Source organism: Chanodichthys erythropterus, chromosome 14, assembly GCF_024489055.1.
Source record: "Chanodichthys erythropterus isolate Z2021 chromosome 14, ASM2448905v1, whole genome shotgun sequence".
In the NCBI taxonomy this organism is placed as follows: domain Eukaryota; kingdom Metazoa; phylum Chordata; class Actinopteri; order Cypriniformes; family Xenocyprididae; genus Chanodichthys; species Chanodichthys erythropterus.
In genome coordinates, this window is record NC_090234.1 from 4,129,906 (window position 1) to 4,145,109 (window position 15,204).

The 15,204-nt window shown below is 38.5% G+C and overlaps 1 protein-coding gene across 2 annotated transcripts; it reads left to right on the top strand.

Moving 5' to 3' along the window:
• The first annotated feature begins 3,354 nt into the window (after nt 1-3,354).
• On the top strand, nt 3,355-13,584 carry LOC137036091 (oocyte zinc finger protein XlCOF6-like). 2 transcript variants are annotated; one of them, XM_067410058.1, is made up of 3 exons: nt 3,355-3,388; nt 3,907-4,036; nt 10,540-13,584. In XM_067410058.1, exons 2-3 carry the CDS (start codon nt 3,952-3,954, stop codon nt 12,030-12,032), a joined length of 1,578 nt encoding a protein of 525 aa, XP_067266159.1. In that variant the 5' UTR covers nt 3,355-3,388; nt 3,907-3,951; the 3' UTR covers nt 12,033-13,584. The 2 variants fall into 2 exon arrangements, with proteins under 2 accessions (XP_067266159.1, XP_067266158.1); XM_067410057.1 differs by having other exon boundaries at nt 3,355-4,036.
• The last annotated feature ends 1,620 nt before the right edge of the window (nt 13,585-15,204 follow it).

A 15,204-nucleotide genomic window follows, 5' to 3' on the forward strand; every position in this document is an offset into this window, starting at 1 on the left:
GTGATGACTGATCCTTGAGCTATAATCATATTTTTATCATTATTTTATTGCTGTTGCTGGCACTCTGTTTTCTTCCTGTCACTGCTTTTATTGTGTGTAATGATGATTTGGCAATATCATACAAATAAAGTACATTCATACTGAAAATTGTAAATTCATAAAGTCATCTAAAACACATCTATTATATAATTACACCAGTAGATGGCGACCGATGACTGTGTTTTGAATATGATGATCTGTTTCAGCTGGAGGAGCACATCCTTCCTCTGACATAAAATCTGTCATGAACACAAAGGAAGATTCATTAGCGAATGTGAAATATAACAATTTATTGAGAAAAGTCCAAGCAAGGAAGAGAGCAAGATTAAGATGAAACGTGACAGGTGATGAAACTGATCAGGAAGATTATTTATAAAGCAATCTTTAGTGGTAGAAGTGATGGTTCTACCATATTTATGGCTGGGTGGTATACACAAGACTAAATAATGATCTGAGATGTCATCGCTCTTCTGCAGAATTTCAACAGCATCAATATCGATTTCATGTGACAATATTAGATCTAAAGTATGATAATGAGTGGGTCCTGACATGTGTTGTCTAACTCCAATAGAGTTTAGAATGTCTGTAAATGCCAGAGGCCATGAGTTATGAGTGTACTCAAATGAGAGTTGCTGGCTCCAGGAGGAAGGATTCTGTGACACCAAACATCGCAACACTCTCTAAAAAGTCCTGGTTGGCCCGCTCAGGGGTGAGTTTCCCGAAAGCATCGTTGGTGAACCATGGTCGTAAGTCCCATTGAACTCTATTGGTAACGACGGAACTTGCGACCATAGTTCGCTTTGGGAAACGCACCCCAGTTTGGCTGTTGCTCTGAGGATGAAAACCAGAGGACAGACTAACACTCGCCCCGAGTAAACGACAAAACTCCTTCCAAAATTTGGAAACAAATTGGGGTCCCCTGTCAGAGACCATGTCCATCGGGAGGCCATGATTGCGAAAGATGTGATTAACAACAGTAACCGCTGTCTCCTTAGTAGAGGGTAATTTAGGCAAGGGAATGAAATTGGCCGCCTTTGAGACAACCATATTGCCCTGGGAGGGTGAGAGGGCGGTGAAAAAAATCGAGCTTGATGTGGCACCAGGGTCTCGAAGGGACAGAAAGCGGTTGAAGTAACCCTTCCGAGGGCCGATTGGAAGTCTTACCACGAGCACAAACTGAACAGGCCAAAACAAATCCCTGGATGTCACAAGCCATGGTTCGCCACCAGAATTGCTGTTTAACTACACTCCTGGGTGCCAAGCCATGTTGGAACAATGACCCCCACTGAAAAACATCGGACCATAATCCTTCCGGCACAAATAAACGACCCTGTGGGCAACCGGGCGAAGGCATTATGCCTTCTAAGGCCGTGTGGACCTTCGACTCGACCTCCCATGTGAGTGTGGAGATCACAAGTCTCTCAGATATACACTCGAGAGCGGATGGGCACTCAGAACGGTCAAAAATACGAGACAACGCATCAGGTTTGATGTTATTAGACCTTGAATGGTAGGAAAGGGAAAAGTCAAAACGACCGAAAAAAAGTGCCCACCGAGCATGCCTGGAGTTGAGTCGTTTGGACAGATCTAATATACTCAAGGTTCTTATGGTTGGTCCAGACAATAAATGGTACCCCCAAACCCTCTAACCAATGACGCCACTCCTCCAACGCTAACTTGACTGCCAGCAACTCTCTGTTACCAATGTCTTAATTACGTTCAGCGGAGGACAATGAGAGAAAAACGCACAATGGTGCATCTTGTCATCAGAGGAAGAGCGCTGGGAAAAACCTGCGCCTACCCCCACCTCTGACACATTGACCTCCACCACAAACTGACTTGTAGGATCAAGGGCTATGAGAATGGGAGCTGAAACAAAGCGTCTCTTGAGGTTGGCAAATGCAGCTTCAGCATGCATGACTGTAGTTCTGGTGGAGGTCAAGGCGATCAGAGGAGCGAGTAGTTGGCTGAAATTGCAAAATAAAACACGGTAGAAATTGGCAAACCCCAGAAACCTCTGCAGGGCCTTATGGGAATCTGGGGTTGGCCAATCCACCACAGCCTTAACCTTGTTGGGATCCATGCGCACTCCCTCGGGACGAGATGATGTGCCCCAAAAACGGAACAGACTGTGCATGGAACGCACACTTCTCCACCTTGACAAAAAGCCCATTCTCTAGCAGCCTCTGGAGCACCCGCCTGACGTGCTGAACATGTTTCTGGAGAGAAGAGGAAAATATCAATATGTCATCCAGGTATACATATATGAACTGATCCACCATGTCTCTCAGCACGTCGTTAACGAGTGCTTAGAAAACAGCGGGGGAGTTGGACAGTCCAAAGGGCATAACAAGATGTTCAAAGTGCCCCTCTGGGGGTATTAAACGCGGTTTTCCACTCATCCTCCTTCCATATGCATGCGGACCAAATGATAGACGTTATGCAAATCCAATTTGGTGAAGATGGATGCTCCCTGCAACCGCTCAAAGGCATCAGCGGAAAAAGGATAAGTATTCTTTACCGTGGTGTTGTTCAGCCCTCGGTAATCAATGCACGGTCACAGGAAAATGAAAGTATCATTTCCCCCCGAACATTTCTTACAATCCCATAACATTATGTAATGCATCTGTATTTAATTTGATTGGTAACAGCCCTTAGTGTCTTTTTCCAATTATAAGACAAAGCTGCAATATTCTGAAAGGATATTGCTTCAGAAATTTTCAATTGATATTTACACCACAAAAAAAAAAAAAAAAAAAAAAAAAATCCAAATTTTTTTTCCGGACAAGCAACTGTTTTATTCGTACAAGTGAATGACAAGGCTTAATGTTGAGCCCTGTATGAAGTTTTAATGGGCCTCATTTCATATAGTCTGACAACAAAAACAGAAAAATATATAGATAAAACAATTTTATTGGGAATTTGGCTGTATTAAAATATATTATGTGAGCAAAAAGGGTAGCCGCAGAGAGGCAAACAAATTGTTGCATGACGGCATCTATCGACATTTAGCGACTATATATATATATATATATATATATATATATATATATATATATATATATATATATATATATATTATGTGGCATTAAAATTTAAAAAAATTAAAAGGCATTAAAAAGCATTAAATTAGATTTGATGAAACCTGGACAAGGTGTAGGCTTATAGGGCTGGTTCAGAATTTACACTGAATGTCTCTGATATCTATTTTACTATTTATATGAAAATTTCTACGCTCTTTTGTGACTTAAGACACAGCAGTGTGAACAGGACTTTTATTTTGGTCTGGCGATATGACATCATAAATCTGCGCCGCGCTCTTGCGCCTGTTATGAATTGGCTGTAAAAGGTTTGTGTTTTTACACGTTTAAAGTGTTTAATTCAATACAAACCTTTCTATTAATTACTGTGGAATAATTAAGCTTTTATCGTTTTAATTATAGCAGTACTTTTTAATGCTTTGTCTAGCGGTATTTTGTGAGTAAAGCGCGTCACGCGAGTAGACATGTTGTGTCTGATTTGCTCCATATCGTGAATCAGTTCATTATAAACACGAATTCGGTCTCTGGAGTAATAATGAGAGAAACGGATATTTTTGAAACAAACTCCCATACAGTTGAACCGAAAATGATTCACAATGCTGCTGGTCAAACAGTGAAACTGTAACGAGAACACAAACATGACTACTTTAACAAACCAATAACAAATGTTATAAATTAATTTGTACCACTAGTTTTGAGTTGTTTTTGGCTAACCAGGACGTTATCAATCACTCTGACTCCCTTTCCAGTTCTCTGACTACAAACCAATTAAGTTTGGATTTATTTTTCTTAATTATGCTCATCTTAAATATGACTTTGTCCAAAGTGCAGGAAAAACCCACCTGAGATCTGGTGACACACTATTATAAAGATGGCGTTTATTAAAGAGGAGAGTGAAGAAATAAAGATTGAAGAAGCATTGGGTGTGAAACATGAAGATACTGAGCAACAAACAGGTTAGTTTCATTGTCAAAGCTGAACTCATTTAATCCTTACAGCACAGGTGTGGATATTCTGCAGTGGCTATGATCAGATCTCAGCTCATGTACAAGGTTTTGAGTTAGTGTGAACTTTACCATTACAATTAGAATGTCATATTAAAATAAATTACAATTGATGGGTGTTTGTGACCCACTAAACATTTTTTTCCCCAAGGGCAGCTTAAACAGCAGCATAAACTACAGAGCATGGGGATTTAGGGCTCCAGACAAAAAACTAAATAAATAAATAAAAATATTATATATAATTTGTATATAATCCTTGTTTTACTATGCATAGCATCTGCATATCATTTCCATGCATGTTCTCATCTACATGACGCCATGTTTATTGGTACAATACAATATGAGATACAGACTATGTGCCGCCACATTATATTGCTAAAAATCTTTCAGTATTCTTGCCTCTTTTTAAGAATAAATCAAAATTTTATAAAATATATTTCAGAGAAGTGTTATTCTCCATCTTTTCCACTGGCCAAATAGTATTTTTAATTGCTTTAAACAAATCAAATTTATGCAGTTTTGCCTATAAGGTAAACATATATTTAAGGATATTTTAATGGAAACCGATAGGCCTTACTTATTGCAGTGAAAATAATTGTCTGACTCAGCTCGTCACTGACAAAACATTTTAAAAATAAAACATGCATATATTACGATTTTGAAGTTGAAATGCTGATTGAGCGATCTGTCAGGCCACATTAAAGAGCGCCAAAATGACATTTATTGCTTGTATTTCATGATAAAATTGACAGAATTTGAAAGCTGAAAGTTTTTCTTTACTAAAGTTATCAAACACGTTAAAAGTGACGCATTAAAGGTAACTGTTAATTACAAATCTTACTGCTATTATGAATGGCTGTGCTACAAATAATGTGACGTTCACAGAAACTGAAAGATATCGAGAATAAAAATCCATTAAAAACATGTTGTTAACGATTAGTTCGCATCCACACAACTGATGTTTGGAGTTTATTTTAATTTTGTATCTTTTAAGGTACTAATTAATATTTATGCATTAAATCTAATATTTTTTCCCCTGTATAGCACTATATACAGTGGGGCAAAAAAGTATTTAGTCAGCCACCAATTGTGCAAGTTCTCCCACTTAAAAAGATGAGAGAGGCCTGTAATTTTCATCATAGGTACATTTCAACTATGAGAGACAAAATGAGAAAAAAAAATCCAGAAAATCACATTGTCTGATTTTTAAAGAATTTATTTGCAAATTATGGTGGAAAATAAGTATTTGGTCACCTACAAAAAAAGCAAGATTTCTGGCTCTTACAGACCTGTAACTTCTTCTTTAAGAGGCTCCTCTGTCCTCCACTCGTTACCTGTATTAATGGCACCTGTTTTAACTCGTTATCAGTACAAAAGACACCTGTCCACAACCTCAAACAGTCAGACTCCAAACTCCACTATGGCCAAGACCAAAGAGCTCTCAAAGGACACCAGAAACAAAATTGTAGACCTGCACCAGGCTGGGAAGACTGAATCTGCAATAGGTAAGCAGCTTGGTGTGAAGAAATCAACTGTGGGAGCAATTATTCGAAAATGGAAGACCTACAAGACCATTGATAATCTCCCTCGATCTGGGGCTCCACGCAAGATCTCACCCCGTGGGGTCAAAATGATCACAAGAACAGTGAGCAAAAATCCCAGAACCACACGGGGGGACCTAGTGAATGACCTGCAGAGAGCTGGGACCAAAGTAACAAAGGCTACCATCAGTAACACACTACGCCGCCAGGGACTCAAATCCTGCAGTGCCAGACGTGTCCCCCTGCTTAAGCCAGTACATGTCCGGGCCCGTCTGAAGTTTGCTAGAGAGCATTTGGATGATCCAGAAGAGGATTGGGAGAATGTCTTATGGTCAGATGAAACCAAAATAGAACTTTTTGGTAAAAACTCAACTTGTCGTGTTTGGAGGAGAAAGAATGCTGAGTTGCATCCAAAGAACACTATACCTACTGTGAAGCATGGGGGTGGAAACATCATGCTTTGGGGCTGTTTTTCTGCAAAGGGACCAGGACGACTGATCCGTGTAAAGGAAAGAATGAATGGGGCCATGTATCGTGAGATTTTGAGTGAAAACCTCCTTCCATCAGCAAGGGCATTGAAGATGAAACGTGGCTGGGTCTTTCAGCACGACAATGATCCCAAACACACCGCCCGGGCAACGAAGGAGTGGCTTCGTAAGAAGCATTTCCAGGTCCTGGAGTGGCCTAGCCAGTCTCCAGATCTCAACCCCATAGAAAATCTTTGGAGGGAGTTGAAAATCCGTGTTGCCCAGCGACAGCCCCAAAACATCACTGCTCTAGAGGAGATCTGCATGGAGGAATGGGCCAAACTACCAGCAACAGTGTGTAAAAACCTTGTGGAGACTTACAGAAAACGTTTGACCTCTGTCATTGCCAACAAAGGGTATATAACAAAGTATTGAGATGAACTTTTGTTATTGACCAAATACTTCTTTTCCACCATAATTTACAAATAAATTCTTTAAAAATCAGACAATGTGATTTTCTGGATTTTTTTTTCTCATTTTGTGTCTCATAGTTGAAATGTACCCATGATGAAAATTACAGGCCTCTCTCATCTTTTTAAGTGGGAGAACTTGCACAATTGGTGGCTGACTAAATACTTTTTTGCCCCACTGTATAAAGAGTCTTGTGAATTCTATAGTTGTTTTTAGACAAAATTACTTTCTTTTCTTAGGTTATGGATATGGATATATATTTAGACACTCAAAAACTACATTTTGTTAAGCTTTAGATATTTTTTATTTGAAATGCTGATTTGAAGTGTCCATTTTCGCTAGACTGGGTAAACCCAGCCTGATCTGCCGGCGATTTGATTTCGCCCGGCAACTCAGTCTGGAAACCCATACGTTCATTTCTACTGCTTCTGTTACACTTTTGCGGGAACCAATCACAGACTGGCTTATCCACCTTTCTCGCTATTGGCGGGTATAACACGATGACGATAGAGAAGCGACGGCAAGCAGATCGTGTTCCAAGTGCGATATGATTGTTACACACCGATTGCAATCTCTATCTGATCTACTCGTCTCTCGCACGACCGTCAATCCAATTTCTTTTAACCTCCCGACGATGCTGAATGACTTCTTTAGTTTAGCAAACAAATCGCTCGACTGGGTGTAAATACCACTCACTTTCATGTTTTTTTTGCACAACCTGCAAAAATCGCTCGATGCCATTGCTGTTTCTGCAAACCGCTGATCAATGCTACAAACCAATACAAACTAAACCTGTCTGGAGTTTTAGTGTCGCTCTGCAAAGTACGTCACCCGGATCATTGATCTGATTGGTTGAAGGACTATCCAATTGCATGAATAATGCTCATTGATCATGCCTCTTGTGCAGTAAACAATACATACAGACTCCCCAGACCAATGTTCAATTTTAAATTGAGCTTGGTCTGGTGATAGCCAGACAACATTTTTGCATTAATTTCACTACAGTCAAACCTGAACACAGAGAACGACATTTTAGTGGGACAATACTATACCAAGTGACGAAGTTTTCAAGAAATTGTTTTGTACCACTCTGATAAAGCTTACGACTTTTAAAATTCAAAACATAAAATTTATCAGTCAAAAGTGACAAACAAGCTAACTTAATTTTACTTACATTGAAGTTATTCTGTTCATATCATACATTTTTCATTGGCAGCATAAAAAAGTCACCTATTGGAAATGCAAAAATCTTAAGATATATAAAGTGGCATGCAGCAAAGCCAGTATTTGTATATATAGAAATGGCAGAATTATTTGTATTTCTGTCTATTCAGATAAAAAAAGCCCATTTTATGTGTCATATCTTCTATTTGCATATAGGAAATATGCCTTGTATAATTCATAAGTGTTTTCTTGTTTATTACAAAATTTCAAACATTTTAAGAAATTTTAAAATTCAACTAATATCATATTACATATTTGATATATTTTAAAACAATAATACTAAATGTTAAATAAAGTAAATTGTGCCTTCCAAAACATGCAAGCTGCCCATACCATCAGAGATGCTGGCTTTTGAACTGAACACTGATAACACACTGGAAGAGATGTCTAAAAGTTAATCATGTTACAGACCTGATATCAATTAAATTAGTTGCTAGATGTTCTCCCAGCTGAATCTCTTCAAAATCTCTTGCTTTTTCAGCCATTTGTTGCCCCCCTGCCAACTTTTTTTTGAGACCTGAGACCAAATTTAAAATGAGCTAATTTAGTGGATTAAAGGTGCCCTAGATTCAAAGATTTAATTTATCTTGGCATAGTTAAATAACAAGAGTTCAGTACATGGAAAAGACATACAGTGAGTCTCAAACTCCATTGTTTCCTCCTTCTTATGTAAATCTCATTTGTTTAAACGACCTCTGAAGAACAGGCGAATCTCAACATAACACCGACTGCTACGTAACAGTCGGGGTGTACGCCCCAATATTTGCATAATGCCAGCCCCCAACATTATGAAAGGCATTAGACAAGGGTAGCCAGTTAACGTCTGGAGCTGCACACAGCCGAATCATCAGACTAGGTAAGCAAGAACAACAGTGAAAAATGGCAGATGGAGCAATAATAACTGACATAATCCATGATAGCATGATATTTTTACTGATATTTGAAAATTGTCTTTCTAAATGTTTCGTTAGCATGTTGCTAATGTACTGTTAAATGTGGTTAAAGTTACCATTGGTTATTACTGTATTCACAGAGACAAGAGACCCGTCGCTATTTTCATTTTTAAACACTTGCAGTCTGTATAATGCATAAACACAACTTCATTCTTTATGAATCTCTCCAACAGTGTAGCATTAGCCGTTAGCCACGGAGGACAACCTCAAATTCACTCAGAATAAAACTTTAACATCCAAATAAATACTTTACTCACATAATTCGAAGCATGCATACAGCATGCATGACGAACATCTTGTAAAGATCCATTTGAGGGTTATATTTGCTGTGTGAACTTTGTAATGCCCTGTAATATAGTCGACAGCTCATGTGGCAGGGAGCTCGCGATTTAAGGGGGCGGCGCCGAGTGTAAATCAGTGCATTGTTAATGATGCCCCAAAATAGGCAGTAAAAAAAATTAATTAAAAAAAATCTATGGGGTATTTTGAGCTGAAACTTCACAGACACATTCAGGAGGCACCTTAGACTTATATTACATCTTGTGAAAAAGCATTCTTGGGCACCTTTAAAGTGTAAAATTTCTCTGTTTAAACATTTTATCTATGTTCTGTTGTGAATAAAATATTGGCTCATGTGATTTGAAAGTTTTCATTTTATTCAAATTTTAAAAATGTCCCAACTTTTCAAGCTATACTGTTTAACAGTGAAAACACTGAAATTTCTGTTAATGGCGGGAAAAGAAGTAATATACTTTGATAATTTGGAGAGTTCTGCAGTTTCTTCAGTATGTGAGGAAATATGTCATTGGTAGAGAAAGAAAAGACATAAAACCTAAAAAGTAAAGGACCCAGTACTGAGCCCTGTGGCACTCTGTACTTGTTTAATGACTTGTGTCTTAATTCACACAAACAAAGTAGTTGTGGTCTGATAGATGGGACATAAACCATGCTAATGCATGTCTTAGTGCATATCATCATGTATAGAGGTATTGTGAATTCTGAATTTATACAGAAAATGTCCAGTAGCAACCTTTTAAGATCAGTGATGTGTGTGATGAGAAGATGTTGGTTTTAATATATGTGACAAAATAAACATTTAATTGTTATAATAATGTTTTATAATTATGAATTGCATATGTTTATAATGCTATATGTTGCATAATCTGTGCTGTTATACCCACTGGAGCCTCATCGAAAGGGTAGAAATACCTCTGAGGCTGAGAGGCGAGTAAACTTCTTGTCCGTATATATACCCTGAAAGTAACAGTTTTTGGAACTGGAAGTTGAGTTTATCTGTTTAATTATACGTAAATTTATCTGGGTATGTCACAATCTACTTTCTGGAATACCTCGCTGTCCCGAAGAGTTAATCTCCATCTCTAATCACATAAATCTAACTTAATTGTTCCGGATTGTTTGAAAATTACTGACAGCCATAGGTGTGTTTGATTAGCGATTGAACTAAACTCTGTAGGACAGTTGCCCTCGAGCACTGACAGTGCCCCTCCCTTGTTGTTGTTGTTGTTGAAAAATTGTATACCACTAGAAGAGATGTAGCCGTGATCATATACCAAAAGCATAACTTTTGTAACTTCAATAACCACTGTTTCTGTGATATAAAAGTATTTCAAACAAGTCCTAAAGAAAGCCAAGAGTTAACAATATTGAGAAGTTGTGATACTAGTTAAGTGAGTGTTGGATCTAGTATATTCATTGGTTTTGATGCTTTACATGTTTAAATATTTTGATGTTTGTTGCTTTATGGCATTCAACTGGGGTTTTGTCCTTTTTCACCTTAGACCTGGAGGCACTGAAAGAAGAGAGTGAAGAACTGAATGAAATGGAAGAAAACAACCAGAATAAAGAAAAACATTTCAGTTGCTCACAGACTGAAAAGACTTTATCACAAGAAAGAGCTAAAAATTCTAAAGGTAATTTCACATGCCAACAGTGTGGAAAGACTTTCAATCAAAGTAGAAACCTTAAAGTCCACATGAGAGTTCACACTGGAGAAAAGCCATTCACTTGCCAACTGTGTGGGAAAAGTTTCACTCAAAAAGGAAGCCTTAAAGCCCACATGAGAGTTCACACTGGAGAGAAGCCATTCATCTGCCAACAGTGTGGAAAAAGGTTCAATCGAAAAGCAAACCTGGCAATCCACTTGAGAGTTCACACTGGAGAGAGTCCATTTACCTGCAAACAGTGTGGAAGAAGTTTCACTCAAAAAGGAAGCCTTAAATCCCACATGAGAGTTCACACTGGAGAGAAGCCATTCATCTGCCAACAATGTGGAAAAAGGTTCAATCGAAAAGCAAACCTGGCAATCCACTTGAGAGTTCACACTGGAGAGAGTCCATTTACCTGCAAACAGTGTGGAAAATGTTTCACTCAAAAAGGAAACCTTGACGTCCACATGAGAATTCACACTGGAGAGAAGCCATTTGTATGTGGTCAGTGTGGAAAGAGTTTCAGATTTACCGTAACTCTTAATCACCACATGAGGATTCACTCAAGAGAGAACTGTTTTATATGCCATCAGTGTGGAAAGACATGCAAAAACAAAGCCAACCTTGAGGGGCACTTGAGAGTTCACACCGGAGAGAAGCCTTTCACCTGTCAACAGTGTGGAAAAGGTTTCGCACGAAAAGCAAAGCTTGAAGTCCACATGAGAGTTCACACTGGAGAAAACCCTTTTACCTGTCAACAGTGTGGAAAGAGTTTCACTCAAAAAGGAAACTTTAATGTCCACATGAGAATTCACACCGGAGAGACCCCATTCACCTGCAATCTGTGTGGGAAGAGCTTCTCACGAAAAGACCACCTTGGGATTCATATGAAAGTTCACACTGGAGAGAAGCCTTTCACCTGTCCCCAGTGTGGAAAGAGTTTCAAAGACAAAGCAAGCCTTGAGATTCACACGAGAGTTCACAGTGGAGAGAAACCTTTCACCTGCCCTCAGTGTGGGAAGAGTTTCGCACGCAAAGGAAACCTTAATGTTCACATTAGGCTTCACACCGGAGAGAAGCCTTACAAGTGTCTTCAGTGTGAAAAGAGTTTCACATATCATAGAGACCTGAAATGTCATTTGCAAAATCATTCTGGAAAGAAATTACAAGCTTTTGAGTGTGGTAAGAAGCTTAAAATTAAGAACAATTTCAAATCCATGAAAATTCATACAAATGTAAGACCATATTCTTGTTCTATTTGTAGAAAGAGTTTTAAATGGCCCAGCAGTTTAAAATGGCACCAGAAAATCTGTGTGAAATCAAATATACGTTCACACCACAGGTGAATGTGGACAAAATATTTTAGGCCTAACTTTTTAATTTCAAATACTCATCTGAACAGGTGACATTCCTACAAGACTGATTTGTCCACGTTTAATTATTTTAGTTGTGTCCTGCACTTTTTTTATTTTGTCCTGTACATATGAATGTGTGTGGCCATACTCCAGTATGGTCTAATTCAGACAGGGGTGACATATGGAGTTTCCTTTGTCTTTTTTGTCAACATACTGTATATCCAACGTACTGTATTTGAGAGTAAATCTAATTATTTTGTAGTTTTAAAAAAAAAGATTGCAAATTTCTTCTTAAAAGTTGACGACAACATTATTTTCATTGTGTGTAAATCTTTGAATTTTTCTTTGTGCGCTTCAAACACTTTATCACAACATCTTAAAATCTTTTGGGAGTAAAGCTGCCTCTCAGATGGTGGTCTCTACCCACCAGAATAAAAGTCCTTTTTCTATTGGTCACTATCGATTGACGTGACGGCATGGCCACGCCCACTACGTTTTCCCACTAGTGTCACCACTTGTCCGAGGCGACATCTACATTAATCCAGATACATTTTAAAATGGCGTTTTCATTTCAAAACGCTCTGTCCACATTAGCTTGATCATTTTCTGTCCTCTTTGCAGGACTGTGATATGAAGAGTGCAAAGTAACATATTTTAGCAACTGTGTAAAAGTCAAGTTAACTTTGTCATTTTTAGCACATTACATGGCAATAGTAAAAAAAACTAAATAGTTCCTTCAGGGAACAATGGTGACACACAAGGACTAAGAAAAGACAACAGTGAATATAGACAATAAGTATACAGAGAGGAGTTAAATAATACAAATGCATAAGGCAGTATATTGTTGTATTATATCAAGAAAATGCAATTACCCTGCCTCCTTGTTTAGATTTGGATGTCTGTTGCTACACATTTGGCAAATGTATTAAATATTATTCATTGCTTACAATATTATTATTTATTTTTGTTTGTTTCTAAGAAATGTATGATACACATGGCCAGAGATGTACAGTTATTGTTAGATGTGTGTGTGTGTGTGTGTGTGTGTGTGTGTGTGTGTGTGCCTGTCTATGAGAAGGAGGAGCAGAACTGGACTGCTAGCACACAGTAGTGTGGGCGGGTCTATGTGTTTGCTCAAGGACACAGGAAACTGCGGTTATGCTCCTAGAACCTTATAAGGACATCAGCCATCTTGGCTGAGTTTACTGTAGTTCAAGGACACAGAAGCCAGACAGCTTGCACCTGCATGGCCTTGAGAAGGATCTGGAAACTTTGGGAAAGTTTCAACGTACGTCAATCAAGAAGATAACCTAATGTCTGTGATAAACAACACGAGAAGATTGATGAGTTGATTGCCTCTTCGGATACAGATACGTCAGTACCCCCAACGCCTAGAAGCCCAGAGCTGAGGACAAGAAACCCCAAGCTGAAGATGGGAAGCCCAGAGCTGACTACACCTTTGACTCAAAAGAGTGATTACTGTATTTTATACCTTAATGATGAAGTTTTATTTGCCTTTAAATTTGTTTATTATAAAAAGAAAAGTAACCAATTAAAATAAATTTAATTGATTACAAAAGCTGCCTACCTTGGCTTGGAGTGTTTTAATACTTTGAACAAGAACGTATCACAGAGGAGTCTTCTGACCAAATTGTAAGTAATTTTAAATGCTTAGAATTTAGGCCAGACACAACTTACTTTACCTAACCTGAGAATAATAAATAATAAGGTTAAAGCTGTTACAATGAAAATACACACCACAGAACAATATACATGAAGTGTTGCAGCATTGAGGTAAGGGTTGTAGTGTTGAAGTATTAGGTAATAAATATTTATATACAGTATCTCACAGAAGTGATTACACCCCTCACATTTTTTGTAAATATTTTATTATATCTTTTCATGTGACAACACCTAAGTGGAAATGTCCAAATTGGACAAAGTGTCAATATTTTGTGTGGCCACCATTATTTTCCAGCACTGCCTTAACCCTCTTGGGCATGGAATTCACCAGAGCTTCACAAGAGTCCTCTTCCACTCCATGACGACATCACAGAGCTAGAGACCTTGCGCTCCTCCAGCTTACGTTTGAGGATGCCCCACAGATGCTCAATAGGGTTTAGGTCTGGAGACATTCTTTAGCAAGGCAGTAGTCTTCTTGGAGGTGTGTTTGGGGTCATTATGTTGGAATACTGCCCTGCGGCCCAGTCTCTGAAGGAAGGAGATCATGCTTTGCTTCAATATGTCACAGTACATGTTGGGATTCATGGTTTCCTCAATGAACATATAACACTTTGAATGGAGAGTACACCAAAATGAGGGTAACGCTCATTCCACAAAGAAGAAAAAAGAAAGTGACAGGAAAAAAAAATTAAACACCCAGGTGTATTATACAATTTAGAAAAATCTTTCACCACACCACACCACAATACAACCAGAAAAATATAAAAAAGAGTGTATATCAGTGTGAAAGTCCAACTGTATTATGTATAAAATTGAATATCTCACCGGGGAATGTCCATGAATGAATGAATCTGCTCTCGAACATTCATTCAAAGCGACAACCGAAACTGTTAAAATCACATTTTAAATGGAAAATTTTTCATCCACAAGCAAAAGTGGCTTAAATTTCCTTTTGTTTCATCCCTCAATTTTTGATGCATTATGATGAATTATTCAAAGACATTTAATCTTCCCATTGAGCTTTTTTTCTGTATATCATCTCATACTATGTAGGCAAACGTCTCAGGTTACGCATGTAACCATGGTTCCCTAAGAAGGAACGAGACGTTGTGTCCCCTAGAGGGCACTATGGGGGAATGTGTGGCTATGACGTCAAAAGCAGGTGTGGATGAGAGTATAAAAGGGCACCTGAGAAGTGCCCTTCTACTTCTTGTCTGAAGGAGACGTGCAGGATTACCTGAAGCATGGTAAAGGCACGCAGTGTCTTGTTCCCCTTCTCAGGGAACTATGTTTACATAAGTAACCTGAGATGTTCCCTTTTGAATGGAAATTCGTGCTGCGTCCCCTAGAGGGTGCAATGGGGAACCCTATACCCACGCCGCCATGCAGAACGGATGAGTACCTTATTGGCTGAGCTAAGTCAAAGACTCAAAGGAGTCCTCACACCTACACCAGCAATGTCGTAGACCGGAGCTTCTTA

Bases quoted from the DNA above. Each gene is read 5' to 3' on its own strand.
- LOC137036091 (XM_067410057.1), top strand. From the start codon at position 3,952: ATGGCGTTTATTAAAGAGGAGAGTGAAGAAATAAAGATTGAAGAAGCA. The intron at 4,037-10,539 runs GTTAGTTTCATT...TTTTCACCTTAG, and splicing joins AGATACTGAGCAACAAACAG to ACCTGGAGGCACTGAAAGAA.